This window comes from Camellia sinensis, chromosome 11 (assembly GCF_055761805.1).
Source record: "Camellia sinensis isolate YWXY chromosome 11, ASM5576180v1, whole genome shotgun sequence".
NCBI lineage: Eukaryota > Viridiplantae > Streptophyta > Magnoliopsida > Ericales > Theaceae > Camellia > Camellia sinensis.
Window position 1 is genome coordinate 89,544,125 of NC_138971.1, and position 15,707 is coordinate 89,559,831.

Genomic DNA, 15,707 nt, shown 5'->3' on the forward strand with positions numbered 1-15,707 from the left:
TGATTGGATCCGGTATTTGATATGAAATTAATTGAAAGAATGAAAATTGAAGTGGTTATTGGATTATGGATTGGTAATGGTGAACTTAATGAATTAGTTGTGACAACAAAGATAAATTATGAGTATTGCTCTATAAATAAATAAGAGACTGAATTGAAAGGGATTTATTAATCTTGTGTTACCTTGAAATGAAATCTAAGAGTGTAAATAACGGTGTGAATTGAGTATAGGAGAATTGTTAGTAAATCAAAAAGGGAACTTGAACTTGAAATTATGGGATTCTAAATAAATGTAATGAGTAGAAAGAAAGAATGAAAGAAAAAGAACATTAAAAATGAAAACTGAATGAGAAATATTTTGAAAATTAGTTAATAACTTCTAAATGATATTGTTTCTCAAATATGATTGTTTCACAAGGATCTATGATTTTCTAAAGTTAAGTGATGATTTTTAATGACCGGAGCCATTACGGTTTAAAAAATGGCTGGTGCAGAAACACAATTGATTCAATTCAAAATTCAAAATAAAGAAATGAACCCCAAAAACAAAAAGTGTTGCTGAAAAACAAGCAAGGTTCTCAAGCACCTAATCCGGTACAGCACACTCCCATAAGGACTTCTTCAGCACATAACACCACCCTTTTAGTAGCCAGTAGCCCTAGCACAACTCCGGCTTCATAAAAACGCAGAAAAGTTGATAACAGTCGGATAAGATAACAGAACTAATTCCCAACTCATGCCAGTAGCCCCAAGCAGGTGTGTTTGCCACAGTGGTGTGTGAGCCATGGTGATGGAGAAGATAAGACAACAGAACTAATTCCCAACTCATCCCCAAAAAAATAACGGCAGAAGAAGGTAGCCATTATCAAAATGCCAGTTGCAACCAAAAAATTCGCCACAAACATGCACTGCCCGTGATATTTTTTCTTCCTTTTCCCTATATCTAATTGTAGAATACTAGGTTGCATTTGACAGAACTTTTTAAATATAATTTTAAAATAAAATTGTATTTTGAGTTTGTGAGTTTTGAAATTATGATTTGAGTGTGAAAAATTTGTTTGGTGAATGAGTTTTGAATTGAGTGAGAAATTTTTGATGTAACATATGATATTTGATACAAAAACTTACAACTCATAACCAAACACACAACTCAAAATTCTATTAAAGCTCATAAAAAAATTTTAAAATTCAGAAAATGTTTTTTTGTTGAATATATAAAAATTAATGTGTCAATTGCAAAAAAAAAAATTTGCACTGTTCTGGTCAACCGGTGGGACGACCGGTTAACTCAAATTTTCCCACCTTCGACCGAGTTTTCAAAAGTGAGTGTCGAATTAATTTTTAAAAGCCACAACCAAACACTATATGCAAACTAAGAGCTGGAATCACAATTCCAAAGCTCTTCCAAACAGAGCCCTATTTTCTCCACAACAGTAGCCAACAGAAACGGGTAACCACCAAAAAATTATGAAACAAGACAAAAATCACCTTCCTCCTTCTCCCTAATGTCATCATTTCACATCCATGAAATGATCCTAGAACTTAAGACTCCAAGTTTCCCTCTTTGGTTATATCTAGCAAAAAATTTCCAAGCAGCCTCTGATCAAAAACCATATTGGGTACCTGCATAACAAATCTAGGACTTTCAGACCAAATAGCGCACCCACACAGATACCCAGAACAGGACTGAAGTGTCTAACCTTGTTTCCAAAGAATAGTTTTGAGTTGTTAGTAATTGCTTCAATGAATTTGAGCTCCAAATATTGAGGGGTAAGCTTCAACTTGTTTGCTTCTGCTTCTTTCATTGCTCTGAAAATGTATACAAGGAAACTTCTTTAGTTACCCTCATAGATAAATTCCAAAAATTCCACTCTGGAAAACAAGAAATATATAAGAAAAATATAAAATATGTGTATAAAGGAAAGATTAAATTACCTATAATAACTGGCATCAGCCAAGCTCTTCGCACGAGCATTGTACATTTCATTTGCAATTTCCTCTTCCCTCCTAGCACTATCCTTTTCCATCAATTTCTGTTCCATCTGGATCTTGCTAACTTGTGCATTCTTCTCCGCTTCACTTAAAGCAATTTTTTTGTGTGTCTCAGCCTCTTTCTCAGCTACTCTCTGTCTCTCCATTGAGATCAAAACCTAGACAAAGACATTCATTACCAATAAAAGTTAATGCAAACAAACTTATAAGGCACGTCCACATTGTTATTTGGGGATACTGATGAAAAAAGGAAAAAATCCCACCTCTATAAAGATAAACAAACAAAGAACAACAGACTCTATAATCCATAAAGTCAAAGAGTCCAATAATATTTTAGGATAGCGAAGTCAAAGGAAGTTCTAAAAATGTATATCCAAAGAGTAGTGCTATTTACCCTTACCATTTTTCTTAGGACCCCCATCTCTTTTATTTTTTTTTTAATTCCAATTTTGTCCAAACATGAAGTTCCAATTTTACTCTTATCTCTAACCTTCTAATCCTAATTTCCTAAACCCTAGCCCTAATCCTACCAGCCATTGCCATCACCTCCGGCTAGGGATGGCAATTTGAACTGGGGACCCGACCCTTCGACCCCAATTAGAATGGTTTTTATCCGAAAAATACCTCCGAGGGACTAAGGATGATATTCGAAAATGAATCCCCGACAAGTTTCAGGCCGAGGACGGTGATATGTTCCCCAGCCCTGTCCCCATCCCGGGAGCATCTATTTACACACACCAAATACCCTCTTTGCACATCTTTCTCACTACACACACCAAAAAAATTAATTCCTAATTAATCTACTCACTACACATACGGTTTATTCCACATCTGCCCTCACACACACACACCCCTCGACCCCAAACCCAGCTCTCTCCCAACAGTGCAAATACACACACCCATTGAAGCTTAAGCTACATCTTCAACCTTGAGGATACATACACCCATTGAAGCTTAAGCTACATCTTCAACCTTGAGGATACACACACCCATTGAAGCTTACCGTGTGCAAATACACATACACAGCTTTCATCCCCAATACACACACACAGCTTTCATCTTCAACCTCTGTCAGTAATAATAAATCACAAATAAATTAATCAAAACGTAGAGTTTTGTTTTTATCATTTTGAAAACGGACGAAGGCCCACGGAGTGTAAACAAACCGTTCGGAACTGGTTTGCCGAAATTAATTCATTTGTTCGTAAGTAGGATTCCGAAATTGGTGATTTATTTCAACAGTAGGTTTTCGAAACTTTTTGATTATTTCGGCAGTCAACTTCCGAATATATTAAATTCAAACAACGATCAAGTTCCGAAATTAATTTTTTGTTTCGGATTTCAACTTTCGAACCGTATATATACTTTCGGTTTTAAACTTCCGAACAGTGTTTTTCTTTTTTTTCTTTTTTTTTTCTCTCCCTTCTTATGCATGTTTTGTATAACATTACAAATTTTTAATGGCATTATAAAGATTAATTTGCAATTCGAAACTGTAAATTTGGTATACAGTTTGCAAATTTTTTTTTTTACTTCATTCGGAAGTAGTTGTCCGAATTTATTTTCAACTTTCGGAAGTTGAATGTTGAAAAAGTTAACTTTGTTCGGACAACAACTTCCGAAATTAAATAATTTGTTCGGACAACAACTTCCGAAATTTATTAGTTTGTTCGGACAACAACTTCCGAAAATAAATAATTATTTCGGTAGTAGATTTCCGAACCAAATAACACAATTCGGCTCTGGTTATCCGAACGACGCTGGAAAAAAAAAAAAAAAAAAAAAGAAACTCGCATTTCCTTTGCTATGTTTCTCATAAATACTTATTTGCTGATTTTCAGAAGACAAATCCTCCATATCAATAATGAATAAGGAAGAAGCTACGAATAAGAGCTTCAACGTGAAGTCTGGATGTGTGCATTGAGATGAACGTGAATAGTAAGTCTGGATGTGTGCATTGAGATGAATTTGGTTGATGTCTAAAATAGTAATTTCACTTAGGGATAAAATTGTAATAAAATTAAATATCATTAAGTGTGTGTATAGAGGGGATTAGGTGTGTGTATATAGAAGCTCCCCCCCATCCCCGTTTCCCCAAACTGAAATTACTATTATAGCCCTCTATATATATAAACCAAACCCTAACACAACCTCACACACAAGTCTAGAAACCGTCTCTCTCTCTCTCTCTCTCTCTCTGTTTTGATTCTCTAACTTTGAAGATTAGAGATGGGGAAGCAGACCAAACACATGTCCAGAAAAGCAGAAAGCTATGGCAATGGGAAAGTCACTCCACTCCCAATCACATTCATCGTGGACCAATATCTCTCTAACAACAACTTTTCTCAAACTCCCTCCACTTTTCACACCGAAGCCTCCGATCTCATCTCTAAATCTTGAGTTCAAGAGGTATTTGTATCCATATTATGTTTTGTATCCACATTTGGCCGAAAAAGGTTCCAGTTTCTGATCCGACTTGGTGTAATCAAACTCTCTCTCTCTCTTTGATCTGATCTCTGAGAACTCAACTTTTTTTTGTTAAGGTTTGCATAACAACTTTTTTTGTTAAGGCTTTCTCAGATTTTTTTTTTTTTTCTTTTTTTTTTTGTTAGGGTTTTCTTAGATTTGATACATATATATATATATGCGTGTTTGTGTATAATGAACAAATCTTCAGTTGTTGTTGATGGGATCCCCAAAATTGAGCCCAACAGTGATTTTCAGCATGTTGTTGAGATCAAGACTCCGGAGCAAATTGAGTGAATGAGAGAAACTTGCCGAATTGCCAGGGAGGTTCTGGATGCAGCTGCTCATGTTATTCGGCCAAGTGTGACTACTGATTAAATTGATGGCGTGGTTCATGAAGCAACAATTGCTGCTAGTATGTTGATTCATTTATGGGCTCTGCAAAACACATTAATAACTCTTCTTTTCTTGTTGATTTTATGAAGTAAACTTTCAACCAAGGTAAAGAAGAGAGGTAAATGCAAAAGGCAAAGATTAAGACTACTTTATCTATCAGATTTTTTTTCTTTTATTTATTTTCTCCTGGGTTTGCAAGAATTTCAAACTTTTTTATTTTTTTTCCTCCTTCAAATTCTATACAGCTGGGCCGTATTACTATTTTAGCAAACCAAACACCACTAATATGTGTGTGTCAAGTGTTGATGTTTGTGTTGCCTTCCCTACACAATATTTTTATGCTTAAGAGACCACCCTTTGTCATATCCCACATGAGATTCACACCTATTTCTACATCCTTTCTATGTTGTTTGATTACCACTGATTTACACATATATGTGTGCATGACAATTTCAGATCCTTTTTTTTTTTTTTTAAGTTGATGATTGTTGTTGATGATGATTGTTGTTAATGATGATGATGATGAAACATACAAACCAAACCAAACCAAACGAAGCCTTAAGTCCCATCAAATGGGATCGGCTACATGAATCCTTCTTCTCCACGCGGCCCTATCAAAGGCCATTTCATTAGTCAAATTAAGTAGATTCATATCTCTATTTATAACGCTAGTCAACGTTAATCTAGGCTTACCCCGTCCCCTAACACTTCCATCTACCGTTACAGCATCGCATCTCTTCACTACTGCCTCTGTTGGTCTCCGTTGAATATGACCAAACCATCTCAAACGATTCTCTCTCAACTTATCTTCTATCGGTGCTACTCCTACCCATTCCCGAATACACTCATTCCTAATCCTGTCCTGTCTAGTCTTACCACACATCCACCTTAGCATCCTCATCTCAGCCACACTCATCTTATCTACATGTTGTTTCTTAGTTGCCCAACACTCCGTCCCATACAACATAGCTGGTCTAATAGCCGTTCTATAAAACTTACCTTTTAGTCTAGTGGGTATTCGTTTATCGCACAATACCCCAGACGCACTTCTCCACTTACACCATCCCGCCTTAATCCTATGGGCCACATCTGCATCAATCTCTCCCGCTGTTGTGATAATCGACCCTAAATAACGAAAATGTTCACTCTTAGGCAGTTCTTGGTTCTCAATCTTCACTTCTCCTCTGCTTTCATTGTTACTGTTACTAAATTTACACTCCATGTACTCTTTCTTAGTTCTGCTTATTCGAAACCCTTTAGATTCAAGAGCTTTTCTCCAGATCTCCAACTTTGTGTTAACTCCTTCTCTAGTCTCATCCACTAACACAATATCGTCTGCAAAAAGCATACACCATGGCACGTCATCCTGAATATTTATCGTCAACTCGTCCATAACTAAAGCAAAAAGATAAGGACTTAAGGTAGATCCTTGGTGTAACCCTACAGTGATAGGAAATTCATTTGTTTCTCCAGCTAGCGATCTAATAGTGGTCACCACCCCTTCATACATGTCCCTAATCACGTCAATGTAGCCTTTTGTCACCCCTTTCTTCTCTAACGCCCACCATATTATATCTCGGGCACTCTGTCATATGCTTTCTCAAGGTCGATAAACACCATATGAATGTCTCTTTTCTTTTCTTTTCTTTATACTTTTCTATTACTCTCCTCAAAAGATAGATCGCTTCCATTGTTGACCTACCAGGCATAAACCCAAATTGATTCTCTGACACCTCTGTTATGTCTCGCAATCGACGTTCCATCACCCTCTCCCACACTTTCATTATATGACACATTAGCTTAATTCCTCTATAGTTGTTACAATTCTGGACATCCCCTTTATTCTTATAGATTGGTACTAAAATACTCTTCCTCCACTCATCTGGCATGTTCCTAGTCAACAAAATTTTGCTAAACAACCTAGTCAACCAAGCAACTCCCTTTTTACCCAAACACTTCCAAGCTTCAATAGGGATATCATCAGGTCCTAAAGCCTTATTTGATTTCATCTTCTTAAGTGCAATCTCCACTTCAAAATTTCTAATCCTGCGATAGAACCTATAGTCTTGGTTTATCGTATTACTGATTATTTCTTCCCCTATTGTCGTACTTCCATGTTCCTCATTTAACAGTTTCTCAAAATAATTCTTCCATCTTTCCTTAATCTCATCGTCCTTCACCAATACCTTAGAATCCTCACTCTTGATGCACTTTACTTGATTAAAATCTCTTGTTTTCCTCTCCCGTATCTTAGCAAGTTGGTATACCCTCTTCTCTCCCTCCTTACTATCTAGTCTAGTGTATAGGTCATCATAAACTTTCAACTTAATCTCTCTCACTACTTTCTTGACCTCCTTATTAACCAATCTATAGCTCTTAAGGTTTTCCTCAGTTCTATCCTTCTGCCACTTTTTAAAGCACTCTTTTTTTTGCCTTAACTACCGCTTGGACCTCTTCCCTCCACCACCAAGTTTCCCTAGAGCTGGGTCCCGTTCCTTTCGACTCTCCAAGCACTTCCCTTGAGATTCTCCTCATACAATTGGCCATCGAATTCCACATAGTGTTAGCATCACCTTCTAAATCCCAAGTACCTTCCTTATCCATTCGATTCTTAAATATTTCTAGTTTATCCCCTTTTAAGTCCCACCATCTCGTCCTACGACGCCCACCATCCTTCCTAGCTTGGTATTGCCCTCTAAAACATAAATCTAGTATCAAAATCCTATGTTGAGAGACCAGATGGTGATGGGTGATGGGTTTTCTGCCGAGAATTGGGGGCGGGGCCGGGGATTTTTTTTACCTTTAGGGATCGGAGACAGGGAGTGTAATCCCCAGCCCCGCCCCGGCCCGTTGCCATTCCTACCTCCGGCCGTCACCGTGCACCCTCCCCATCACCCCCAACACTGCCCTCCACTTATGATTTGCAACTCTGCCACCCCCCATCTGTGATTTACAACTCCGCCACCCTCCTTCCATAGCCACCCACAACTTTCTTCGCAAAACCCTAGCTGCCACTACCCTCTGCAATCTCAAACCCTAGCCACCACACTGCCGCTACCCTCTCTCCTTTCTTCGATCGTGACACGATCTCGAACGGCGACCCAACAGTCACGATCTCGATCGTGACACGAGAGAGAGAGAGAGAGAGAGAGAGAGAAGGGGAGAGAGAGATGACATAGGGATGGAGCTGGGCGGAGGTGGTGGTTGGGGATGGGTTGAGGGGTGGCGGTACGGTGGAGGATTGACAGAGGGAGGTTGAGGATGGGAGGGCGGTGGTGGGAATGAGCTGGGGATACTCGCCAAAACATGGAGAGCAGAGTTGTGGTGGGCAGGGGTAGTGAGGTCGCCGGTGAGGTTGGAGGTCATCAGAAGGAAGTTCGCCGGCGGTGAAGGGTTGCCGGCAGTAGGAAGGGTTGAGAGAAGAAAAGTTGGGGGTCAAAGAATAGGGGTATAGTTGGTATTAAGGTGGGGGTTCAAAGAGAAGATGAGAGGGATTCAATTAGGTGGGTAGGGGTTCAAAGAAGTGAGGGATTCAAAGTAAAATGGTAGGGACATTTAGCAGCACTCATATCCAGAAGGTACAAAATAGTTCCACAGGGAGTAATAAGGTTATGTATTGATAAAGAACTAAAAATCAATTGATACCACAAAACGGTACTAAAATTATAGATTAATATGTCAATTCATTTAAAATGTTAAGGTTCTTGAGAACAAATGTTTTCAATTTTTACTGACCTCAAACAAGACCCAACCAGTCACATTTTAAAGTGGTAATATTTTATTGTTTCTTCAACCCAGCATTTTTCAGTGAAGCAAAAAAGGAATGAATGGAAAAATATAATGTCCTTTAATATTATTAGAGGAAATAAAGAAACAATTGTAGTACCTTGGTGCGTTCCTCTTCCATCTGTTCAAAATTCCGTCTTATACTTTCAGGGATGGTTGGTTTTGTGACACGGACGCTGATAATTTCAATACCTGGAGCATACCGTGTGCAATCAGACTGAAGAGCATCTTTCATTTTTTCATCAATCTGACAATATCAAATATTATCAAATAATTATTATGTCAAAACAAAATGTCAATGCACAAGCTGAGGGTACCAAAATAATTATGTAAAATAATAGTTCATTTAGAGATGAATCCCACAGTTCACAATTTCATGCTTATAAATCTGTATCATTAACCAGAAATAGGATATAAAGGAAGATAAAATACCAAGAAATTATTTTCAAACCTCAAAACTACATGTAAATTAGAAATATTAAATGCATGTTTGCTATGGAGACCACTACACTGCCAGCAGGATCACAACCATCCATCAACACACAAGGTTTAAATATGGAAAAAGACCATTGTGGGACATTGAATAAATTGACTTGACGTCATCTGCCTTGTGGCTCTGAATGTGACATTGGGTTAGATTAGTTTCTTGCCTGATCAAACATATCAATATAAACTTGCTGTAGGGAATGAACACTGCAGAACTGATTGATCTCATGATGAATCTTGTCGTATATCCATGTGTTATCATACTGTACACCGTAATCACGCAGTGTTTCATAGACAAAACCCTTATGAAGGCGGTTAACAACCTGGAGAAGCATTTAAGGGGAACATTTACATATGACAAATGAAACCTCACACGACAATGGCAACATACTATACTGTTAGAAAGAGAGAAAAATCTCAAAGCCTTGCCTCTATTTTCTCGAAGTTGATCATAACACCCCCTTTTGTACCACATGGGATATTCCTCACCTGCATTAAATAACAACACAGGTTTCAGCAACTATCCATAAGATTTGTGATGCACGAGAACTAAAAAGGCAATAGGGCATCATTTATCATCAAAGCATGGGAAAAGAATAAATCTTACCAGATCTGTTTGAAGAGTTACTTGAATGGGCTCAAAGTGAGTTAGCAAAGGCATTTTTAGATGAAAACCTAAAATTTAAAAATTAAATATATATATATATATATATCAAAGAAACAAATCAGTGCAAGCAAGCAGGGGTGTTATCATATGCAATAAACTATAAAATGCAAATCTCAAATGCTAATATTATAAGAACTAAACCTGGATCTGTAATTATATTCAGAAGGGCACCTCCTCTCCAGTAAACACCAACATGACCTTCTGGAACTTGGTGTATAATTGCTACACTATTCTTTAATGTTGTCGATGATGGAACCAGTACCTGTAAAATTACCAAGGCAACGGATGATCACTCTCAAGTTTAATGGTTAGTGAGACATTTCTAGTATAAGAGTATCAAACATGTCAAACAAGATATCATACAATCAGCACATCATAAAAAATTTAACATATTAACAAAAAACCATGTCACAATTTTTTATAAACCTAATATTTTCTCATGGATGCATTTTCAAGTCACAATACAAAATGCAATCTACCCATCCTCATAGTGCCCAGGTTCTTTTGCTTTATATGAAAACAGACAAATAAAAATACTAAGACTCATATGCTCAGTTCTTTCACTTTATTTTACAAATCTGCAAATATGCGGAGAAAAGCCAAAAGATCAAATACAATGGACAAACTCAACAAAAAAGCAATTTCTCTTGTGGAGCTAAACAAAGGGTATTCAGATAATAAGTCAATGGAGAGCCTATAATTATCAAAAACCAAAGAATAATGTGTTGAAAACCAAGTGATAATCATCACAAGCCTGTAATGAGATGATCATTTACAATGGAATTATTTTATATCGAAGTTGTTAACCAATGAATCATATGGATAACTACTCCAGTTTTGGTGGATTCAGGTGTGCCTGAAAAGTCGTGCCTGAAGAGTTTAGTAAAATATTCATTTTTCATTATAAATTTCTAAGTTCCTAAATTCTCTCCATGAAAGCTGCATGGATATCATTGAGGTGGATCCGTTTCAGCAGGAGGTAATAAGTTCCACAGAGTAGATAGTTATTTATTATAGAAGCTACATGCCATATAGACAGTTCAGAAAGAGTAGATCTAATAGATAATAATAAGTCGATCACATTCATTATATATAAACAAATATATATATATATATATATAAGAAAGAGTAAGGTGCCGTTGTGTATTATATATATAAGAAAGAGTAAGGTGCCATTTGGCAATGTTTATAGTTTACTGTTTTTAGTTTACAAAAAACATTACACATATTTATATTTATTTTGGGTAAAAATGAAAACAAAAAAACATGTTTGGTACACAAGTATTTTAGAAAACAAGTGAAAAGGGGTGGTTGAGAGAGATGATTGTCGATGGTTGGAAATGGTGACTGAAGTCTGGAGGTGGTTGTTGGCCATGGAAGGTAATGGTCGAAGGTGGTTGCTACCAAAGTGAGGTGGTTGGCAGTGGCTAGAGGTGGTTGATGGCCACAGGAAGTGGTGGCTGAAAGTGACTGCCGGTGGTTGGAGATGGTGGCCGGTCAGCTTTTAGTGGTAGTTGAAGGTGGTTTTCAAACAAAAGGTGGTGGCTGAAGGTGGTTACCACTGGTGGGAGTGGTTGGTGGCAATGGTAGGTGGTTGGTAGAGGAGGTCAATGGCAATGGCAGCCAGTAGTGATGAGCAATCAACAAGAGTGGGAGAAAGAAGAAGAAATGAAAATAAATAAATAAACAAATAAACAAAAAAGTGAAACCAACTTTTTTGCGTTGAGTGCTTACAACTTTTTGAAAACGAAAACAAAAACCAAATGAATTTTTGTTTGAAGTTTTAAAAAATTTTGTAAATATAAACAAAAAAACTACAAATATAAACGTTACCAAATAGGTTGTAGGATTTTCATATAATGTTTTTCACTAGAATGAAATTAGAATGGAATGATCATTGATCATTACATCAAAATGTATGTTCTCATGTTTTTCACTAAGACTGTGTTTGGATTAACGATTTGAGTGCGAATTTGTGGAGAGAAAAAAAAAAGGAAAGAGTGGGAAAAAAAATTCTAATTTATTCACTTTTCCCTTTCTATTTCCTTTCCCTCCACAAATCCTTTTTCAAATCTCTTATCCAAACACAACCTAAAAAAAATATGAAAAATGCATTGTAAATAAAACCATCATTCACCATTACAATAGCCATTTCCTATGAAGCATTGCATAATACTTCTGCATACACAACGGGTACACAAAACACATACCCAAATTTTTTCTTCTTAATTTTTGTTGTACCGTATAAGTACCTATCATATATCCAAGCCGTACTTCATCCAGAATAGTACATTCTTCTATACATAGGTGAAATTAGTTTCATTAGACATTTTTATGCTTGGCATGATCTTAAAATTAAGCTTTGTTTTGTAAGTTATCTGATATAATCATAAATATATATATATTTGATAACCGAGTGTCCAGACCAGCTTACACGCACCTCGACTAAATCCCGAGGCCTTGAAGTTAACGACCAGGCAAACCTCTAGTGGCCCCAAGGTTTGGAATGTTAGACTTGCGTGGGTTTCAAACCTGCAACCTCTCGGGTAAGCTCTTTGGTTGTTTTCTTCATCCACTAAGTCAAACCCCTTGGGGTTATTTAATATAATGATATTTAATTGTGATTCATACCTTACTTTTGGCATTATGTGAATTGTAAATTGGATCTTAACCATATAAACCGTTTAACTAATTTTTGCATTACTCCAAATTAAAAATAAATATTTTTTTTTATAAACATACCCAGCCGTACTCGTATCTTACTTTCTTAGATTTTACTATATCATACCCGTACCCATATTCCATAGGCTATTTTATTAATTCTACCTTCATTTGTCTTTTACTTTATCAAAGATCCGAAAACTCTAATTTAAAAAGGAAGGCCCAAAATCAATTACACTAACTTTAAAAATAAAAATAAAAAACGTGCTTAAAAAAACACAATTTCCAAATCACTTGGGTAATTCTATTTGCACACCATGCAAATTCTCAATACACACCATGAAGGGTATTCGGATATAAATTAACAAACAAAAGTCTAATGTTCGAATATAAATTTATGACCATAAAGCAGTTATTCGCATATAAATAATTAAACGGAGTGTATGTTTGAATAAGTTATTCTTGTTCATAACTTTAAATAGAACATTTGATATTTGTTCATAAGTTTATATCCGTTGTGGTGTGTACTGAGAGTTTGTATGGTGTACAAATAGAATTTCCCAACAAAAAAAAAAAAGCATAATCAATCATTTTCACTTTTACTAGTTTTCATCTGAGTACTCTCAACACAAGCATCAAGTCTAAAAACTTATTGTCAAAATCTTATCATCATCAAATGACTAAACTCGCATTGCTGAGATATTTTTTTTACATTATTTTTATAATTTTATGTCTATCTTACATAAAATTTTAGAAAGCTTTGCTTATTACCATTTCACAATAAAAAATTGATAAAATCCTAAAAATTGATAAAATCCTACAAATTATTATTGAATGAGAAGAACAATGTTAAGAAAATTTGAAAAAATTACAGCAATATTAAAAACCATTAAAAGTCTCATTTCAAATTGTCGCTTTAGGCCTCAAATTAATAACCTTGAGCCTGCCCAAGTTGGTGACCTGCCCGAGCTGGTGAAAATCTTTTCTTTTCTTTCTTTCTTTCCTTCTCCAAATTCCGCCCCCTAACCAAAAGTAGTACATTGACTCGGTGTATTTTGTTATTTTGAACCAATAATATTAAAGTAATAGTTATGGGCATCACTTTAAAAAAAAAAAAAAAGTTGCCATATATGATTTCACAGATTATAAACAAGTGACAGCAATTTCAATGAAGATCTAACCAGCGCATATTGCCTTAACAGAAAAAATAGGCATAATCTTAATTCCAAAACTTTTGCATTTGTACTGAATGCTTAGGCCAATAGCTCCAAGAAGTAATCAAATGCTTACTACCGAATCAATGCCTATAACGGCAAAAATGATGTAAAGCCTATTGATCAGAATATGCTCTAAAATAATGATAAAAATGACGAAAACCATGACAATGATGATGAAGACATGAAAAAAAATGTATATATATATTAAAAGAGGCAACTCTCAAATACATGGATAATAACAAGTTTATTGCCAAAACTAAAATAATTTTCTGATGCTGTAGGAATGATTCTGTTCAGTATATTTCACAAACATTGAGCCAAAATGTCACCACTGCATCATAAGACAATTGGTGAATTCTAGATTAAGTCCATTGCGTTCAATACTACAAAGCAATTCTTGAAAATAGATGCTCTGTATCATAAATCTAAATTTCAATTGACACAATGCTCCATGTAACAAATCTCCAAAAAACAAAAAACAAGGTGATAGCCAAAAGTAATATGTTGGAAAAGATTAGCTCATTAAACTGTAATTTTCTAGATTTCATTTACAACCAAAAACATTTAGGAAAATCCAAAGCACGGTAGATTAAGTTCAAACATAAAAACTTACAAACAATGTTATCAAAGGAGTGAAAAAACAATATGATTAACCCATAAATAAATAAAGTTAAACAAGTTCTTTTTTCTTTTCTTTTTTTTCTTTTTTTAAAGGAAGCACATATTATTACCCCTAGAATGCTATAACTAGCAAAACGGAAATCCTAAAGAGTAATTTATACGGAATAATAGGGACAATGAGAAATGTCGATAAAATGGAGAATTCTATTATGCAGACCCCATACCATATGCATCTTTAGTTACGCCATTTTCTTTTTTAGTTATGACCAATTTTCTTCTTTACTCACGACATTGGTTTGATATCTTTGGTTATGACTTTTGTGTATTTGGTTATAAATTTTTTTTTTTTTTTTTTTAGTTATGACTTAGAAATGATGGAATTATGCCATTTTCTTCTATCGTTATTAGGTGCATATCGTACCATAGTCATTCTCCGATAAAATAGTGTGCTCACCAAATTATACCTTGTATATAATGCAGAACAAAGTTTTCTACAAAATCAAAGTAATTCAGAAAATTCCAACGAACAGTATGTTATTCATTGCTATATAGCAACATCAAATCATATAAACAAAAATAAAGAAAGTTACAAGTGCACATCAAACCCTAGAATGAGAGGTCGAACGAGGAGACGTTGTTAAACGACCAAATTAGAGATACTATGTAGATCTGTATTGCTGTGCGCGCGCGCACACACACACACACACACACATATATATATATATATATATATCAGAATGGTGAGAGAAGATACCATAGAGAAGATGGCGATGAAGAACAATAACACCGTGAAAATGGCAGTGAAATCTCCTCCTCCTCCACCAACTTGTGGTGGGGTAGGCTGTGGAATCGTCGCTTCTACTTGTTGCTGTGGGTCCATGGCTGTTTGTCTCAACACTCCCTACCTCTCTCCCTCTCTCTGTCTCTCTCGACTCGCTATCTAGATCAAAAATGGGTGCGTTAGGCGCTGCCCATCCACCCTCAGTTTGAATTGATTTGGATTAATTCGCCTCTGTTCATTTAGGGATTTGGGTTAGCCTTTTTATTTTTAAATTTTTTGATTTTTTTTTTTTTTTACTATTTTAATTTGGGTTAAAAAGTCTCATTTAAAATAGATTTTTTTGAATTTTATAAGAGAAAAAATAAAACGATTATTGTTTGAATATAATATTTTATCTTATTAAATTAAAAAGTTTATTTTATCTTTTTGTGATTAAAATAGCCAAATGAAAGATTTCCATTTAAATCAACAAAAATTAGTATGTCAACTTTTTTTTTTTTGAAGGGATGATCACAAATTTCCACATATCAATTTGATATGAAAGTTCATTGCGTCATATATCAATTATATTATTTTTAAAATTTGAACTCTATCATTATTTTTCTTTTGAATAATATTTGAGGCCCAAAATTAGG

General features: G+C 35.4%; 1 protein-coding gene across 2 annotated transcripts; it reads right to left on the bottom strand.

Moving 5' to 3' along the window:
- Window positions 1-1,312: 1,312 nt before the first annotated feature.
- On the bottom strand, window positions 1,313-15,313 carry LOC114283831 (uncharacterized). Of its 2 annotated transcripts, none has more exons than XM_082894279.1 (9): window positions 15,046-15,313; window positions 9,934-10,054; window positions 9,733-9,800; window positions 9,555-9,614; window positions 9,290-9,448; window positions 8,740-8,886; window positions 1,935-2,149; window positions 1,700-1,808; window positions 1,313-1,622 (listed from the first exon to the last, which is right to left on the bottom strand). In XM_082894279.1, the coding sequence occupies exons 1-9, from the start codon at window positions 15,169-15,171 to the stop codon at window positions 1,542-1,544; spliced, it is 1,086 nt and encodes a 361-aa protein (XP_082750405.1). In that variant the 5' UTR covers window positions 15,172-15,313; the 3' UTR covers window positions 1,313-1,541. The 2 variants fall into 2 exon arrangements, with proteins under 2 accessions (XP_082750405.1, XP_082750406.1); XM_082894280.1 differs by lacking the exon at window positions 15,046-15,313 and adding an exon at window positions 13,390-14,817.
- Between the last annotated feature and the right edge of the window lie 394 nt (window positions 15,314-15,707).

Bases quoted from the DNA above. Each gene is read 5' to 3' on its own strand.
- LOC114283831 (XM_082894279.1), bottom strand. From the start codon at position 15,171: ATGGACCCACAGCAACAAGTAGAAGCGACGATTCCACAGCCTACCCCA. The intron at 10,055-15,045 runs GTATCTTCTCTC...GTAATTTTACAG, and splicing joins TCATCGCCATCTTCTCTATG to GTACTGGTTCCATCATCGAC. The intron at 8,887-9,289 runs GCAAGAAACTAA...TGATATTGTCAG, and splicing joins ATATTGATATGTTTGATCAG to ATTGATGAAAAAATGAAAGA.